The sequence below is a fragment of the Echinops telfairi genome, unplaced genomic scaffold (assembly GCF_000313985.2).
Source record: "Echinops telfairi isolate 266 unplaced genomic scaffold, ASM31398v2 ScPeMD7_2;HRSCAF=8, whole genome shotgun sequence".
Classification (NCBI taxonomy): Eukaryota; Metazoa; Chordata; class Mammalia; order Afrosoricida; family Tenrecidae; genus Echinops; species Echinops telfairi.
The window spans coordinates 76,778,115-76,783,212 of NW_022103898.1; the positions used below are offsets into that span (position 1 = coordinate 76,778,115).

Genomic DNA, 5,098 nt, shown 5'->3' on the forward strand with positions numbered 1-5,098 from the left:
AACGGTTTTCTACCTCGAGGTGGGAGCGAGGAGAGAGAGGCGGGAAGGAGCGCGGCGCGGGGAAGGGGCGAAGGGCGGGGCCGGCTCCGGGAAGGATCGCGAAGGAGCCGGGAGGCTCCGCCTTTTCCGTAGAGAGCTCTAGAAAGCCGCGCAGGAGCCTGGAGGCGCAAACTGCGCACGCGCGGCGGCGGGGCCCGGGTATTTTGCTGCGTCACCAGCCGCCGCCCGGTCTCACCACCCCTCGCTCGCTCGCGCGTTCGCACGCACGCACGCACGCTTGCACGCTCGCACGCTCATTCTCTGTCCGCGCGCCCCTTTTCCTACACTTTCCTCCTCTCTCCGACCGGAGGAGCCGCTCTCTCCGCGCGGTGCATTCTGGGCATCCAGGCCGAGCCCGCCGCCGCCGCCGCCGTCGCCTGAGGAAAGCGAGAGGAGGCCGCGACCGGGGAGAAAACCCCGGATTCGCCACCGGAGAGGAGTCCATTCCCCAGCCGCTGCCGCCGGAGAGGCCCGCCCACTCGCTCGCCCGTCCCCCTGCCCCGTTCACAATGTGAGTGCGACACCCGCCGAAGGAAGGTCGGCTCCCGGGGAGGCCGAGGCCGCGCTGGGGGCGCGGGAAGCCGCCCTCGGCCCTCTGGCCTCCCCGCCTTGGGCCGCCTTCGCTTCCTCCCCGGCCGGGGGGGCCAGTCGTTCCAGCCCGCGGGTGGGAGGTCCACTGCCCTGGTTCCGGTTACCGTTGGCGGCTGGAGGACATATTTCCTCCAGATGGCCTCTTTCCGCACCTCTAAGCCGTCCCTCAGCTTCTCGGTGCTGGAAAGACCACTTTGTCCCGCTGGCGGGCCCGGATTACCCGGGGACTCCCCGTAACTTAGCTGTAGGCCCGGATCTGTGAGCCTTTGGCCATGCGCTCGCCCCGGAGGCGCGGGCCCCGCTCGGCTTCTTGAGCGGGCCGGGTTTCCCGCCCCGCGAGGCCGGGGCCAGGCCTGGGGCCAAGGACACCTGTGGTGGGTGCTCCCCGAAGACGGAGCGTGCCTTCTCCCCGCGCACCACGCGGCCCTCCGCCATGAGCGACAGGTCACTGCTAGGCAACTCGAGCGAGGCCACACCGACGTCACAGCGCCCTTCCCCCGCGTGTGCCTTGATTGCTTGAATATGAGCCCTCCCAAGTTTCCCCTTAACTCCAGTCTCTCCAAGGGAATGAAGGTTGCCCAAATCCGGCCGTGACCCCGGCAGCGACGCGGAGTTACCATTGAAGCAGGTAGTCTTGCACGTGTCGGTCCGAAAGAGACATGTGGACATTTTGTGTGTGCCACATTAAACTGCAGATGAGGTCTCTAATCCAGTCACAGTTTATGTAAGGCGTAGATAGTGCATAGTTGCCTCCTTATTTAAATCTTGGGTCTGTACGTGGAGGTGACCAGATTCTTTGTCTACCTTCGTTCCCTTATAATCAAGAAAAGACTTGGTGATTTTTTTAATGGAACGAGCCTTTGGGGCACTGGCACTAACAGACCATGCGTAGCCCAGAAAAGTCTTAACTTTTGTAGATGACAGAACTACGGGTTTTGTAGTGTCTGAGGGTACTAACTGCCCACTAAAAGTGATGTGTGGAGAACAAACAATGGTAAGGAAATGTATTTCACTCCTAATCTTTAAAAAAGACACAGTTTTGGCTCCCTTGCCTATACACCCACACACACTGAAAAATTCATATATTGAGCACAAAATAAAATTTAAAAGATCATTTTATTGGGGGCTCTTACAACTCTTAAAACAATCCATACATCAATTGTATCGAGCATATTTTTAGATAAGGTCCTTGGTAACGTTAAATTTTAAGGTTTTACTCAGTAACAGAAATATCTTGGTATTAGATGAATATATTGGGTCAGAAATCTAAACGGATAAATAAGGGATACACTATAGCCAGTTGATAGGACCGGCAACACGCTTCAGGAAAAAGACGTGTTATTGTAAGGGAGAATGTTACCGTTACGGAGATTTTCACACACATGTTGGTATCCAATAGGAAATTTGAATATGTGTAAAACAAGTTTTGCCTTTCCAGTTGAAATTTATATTCCAAATGTGTTATTCTGGGAGGTAGAGTAAGATTGGTGCTAAATTTAATGTAGATCAGTCGTCCAGCCTAATCTGGTGCAGTGCATTTTGTTTTAAATGACCCAAAATTTAGGCTTTCTGTTTTATGCTGCATTCTTCCTGTTACTCCCTATTTAGTAGCACCAATTTTTAATGTAGCCAAATACACTGCTTTTCATGAAGAAATGACATCTTTTTAATGGTATAGCATTAAAGTAAGATAAACATTCCTGCTATGTACATAGATTAAAAACTCAGATGAAAGTGTAGTAATCAATAATAATTTTATTTTATTTTTATTATTTTTTTTTAATTAATAGATCATTTTATTGGGGGGAGCTTACAGCTTAACAATTTTTTTTCTAACAGCTCTTATAACAATCCATACATCAATTATATCAAGCACATTTGCACATATGTTGCCATCATCATTTCCAAAACAATTTCTTTCTACTTGAGGCCTTGGTATGAGCTCTTTTCCCCCCTCCCTCCCTTGTGAACCTTTGACAATTTATAAATTAATTTTACTTTCATATTACACCCCATCCGCTGTCTCCCTTCACCCACATTTCTGTTGTTCATCCCCCAACCCCTGGGTCAATAATAATTTTAAAAGACCCATTGGATTAGGCTGTCTTACAAGGCTGCTCCCATCAAGTGAGGCTTTTGGAGAAACTAGATAAATCATCTTTAAAAATTTTTTTAATTTTTTCTGGGGATCTTACTGAAGTAGTGAATTTGTAAAAAGAATACGTGAGTTGTGTAGGAAGAGACCTTTAATAGGGTCATTTAGTCCTATGGATTTTAATTTGGTGCCTGTTGTCTTGTAAGAAACTGTTTAAAAGTTAAAGGATTTTTAAAAGTTTACATTGAGTGCTGAGTATCTGGGGCTGTGCTTTTCTTTAGTTGAAAGCCTAATTAAAACCTGGTGATTTCCTAGTTAAAATTCTTTCAAGTTTTACAATCCAAAAGTTTTATCAAGAGACTTACAAAGGTGTTAAGTTTCTGTTCTACCTTGAGATTTTAGCGCTGCCCTCCAGCATTAAATGCCTGCCCAAACTTCACCTTGCCAAGGTGTGGGTAAGTTGTCCCGAGACTTACAGGGACTGACTCTGACATTGAAATCTACCTTATAGTACTGAGGAGTCTTTAGCTCCTAAAACAAATGGTCATGATGAGCATGTGGAATGCAGTTATTTTCTCTTTCAAATGTGTATTTGATAGGTTAGGGAAGAGTGATGATGGCCTTTGTTCAGCTTTGCTTTCTTAACCACTGTAACCTGGCAACTGGATTTCCCCCCCCCCCCTTTTTAAAAATAGTTTTATTAGGGGCTCATATGACTCTATACATACATCAATTGTGTAAAGCACGTTTGTACATTCATTGCCCTCATCATTGTCAAGACATTTGCTCTCCACTTAAACCCCCCTCCGCCTGGCATCAGGTCCTCTTTTTTTTTTCTTCCTTGTTTTTATATTCAGTTAGACTTTAACTAGAAGGCAATGAAAATTAGACAAGGTAAATCGCTCTGTGCAAGCTAGTATTAGATAGCTAAGTTAAAATTCTCTTGGAAAATATTTCCTCAGTTTTAATCCTTTTGAAAGGGTCTATCATTTTAGGATCTTGAGTGATTAGTGATTACCCCATATGGATGGGTGGCTTAGACCTTGTCCTTAGAAATGTTGTATCTTTTTTATGAGAGCTTAAATTGAAAATTGTGTTGAATGTTAGCTTGCTTATAGAAATACCAAACTTTTTGATTTGCCGTGTGGATTTGCAGTGATTTAAAATTGATACATACTTAGTACTCCTTTAAACTGTTCAATTTTCCAGGAAGATACCAATTTTTAGCCTTACCTTGAGCAAAATGCTTCCCCCTCGCCCTCCCAGTCACATTCCAGAGACAAGTAAAATGTGCTTTTGTAGATATTTTGTGCCACAGTTACTCTTCACGTGCAGACACCCTTTATTGCTAGAGTGTTTATGTTAAGATCTTTGTAGAACTTTTTATACTGTGTAATAAATTGATATAAACCGCAAGTAAACATTATTACCTTTTTTTAGATTTAATATCTACCTCATAAACAGTTCACACCGTGCTAAGTAGTCTACTAAGGAGCTGGTGTTAATAGAATTAGAAATTGGAGTTTGGCAAAAAGTATGTGCCCACCCCCAATCAAAAAATTATGTAGTCTTGGAGTTCAGTTTTATTATAGCTTAAACACTGCTTAATGTTGTGTCCTACCACACAAAAAATGGAGTGCTAGGGCCCTAAAATTTGTAACGGAGGCAATAAATGTTGGCTTTGTTTGAAGTTATTTGTATGAGGAGAAAATATTTTATTTGAAAAGGAAAAATGTGCAAAAATGGTACTACATCTGAGGAAAGTTCTTACTTGGGGGGAGCACAGTCATATTTAAGAACCGTTTTCACCTCTTTATTTTACTAAAAGAATGGAGGTTTATTTGTGTTGCCCTTGATGTCTTGTTACTTCTCTGTGCTTCTAAGCCATTTAATTTGTTTGGTAGTTGGTCCAAACAACTTAATAATTTGTCCAAATAATTTGATGGTCTTAGCTGCTTCTTGATTAACTCGTGCTGCTCTAGGAGCCTCGGTGGCATAGTGGTTGTGTTGAGCTTCTTATTGTTTCGGTTTAGTTCACTGCTGTTGACTAGATTATAATTCATACCAAATAGAGTGGAACTGTTGCTTAGACTACTACTGTTAGACTTCTTAAAATTCTTCCAACCTCTGTTCATTACTCAGTTCTAAAACTTGTGCTGTTAGAGCTGTACCCTACTCTTGCAGTACCAAATTTTGATTTACTAATCAAGTGCCACCATGACAATATCTTTTAAGTAGATGGCTTTATCACAACTTTATTATCTTTTATAAACTCTCAAGATATGAAGGATCTTCAAAATGTTTCAGAAAATTGATCCCCCCACCCACCAATGTGCTATGACTCGGTGAGAATTTATAAAATATTTGTTTCTC

The 5,098-nt window shown here is 44.1% G+C and overlaps 1 protein-coding gene across 1 annotated transcript in view; it reads left to right on the forward strand.

Moving 5' to 3' along the window:
• The first annotated feature begins 249 nt into the window (after positions 1 to 249).
• The window catches only part of PTGES3 (prostaglandin E synthase 3), a 24,983-nt gene continuing 20,134 nt past the window's right edge, over positions 250 to 5,098 (forward strand). Inside the window, exon 1 of the mRNA XM_004700542.3 lies at positions 250 to 550. Within this exon, the coding sequence (XP_004700599.1) occupies positions 549 to 550 (2 nt within the window). The 5' untranslated portion in view covers positions 250 to 548. The remainder of the gene's footprint in view (positions 551 to 5,098) is intronic.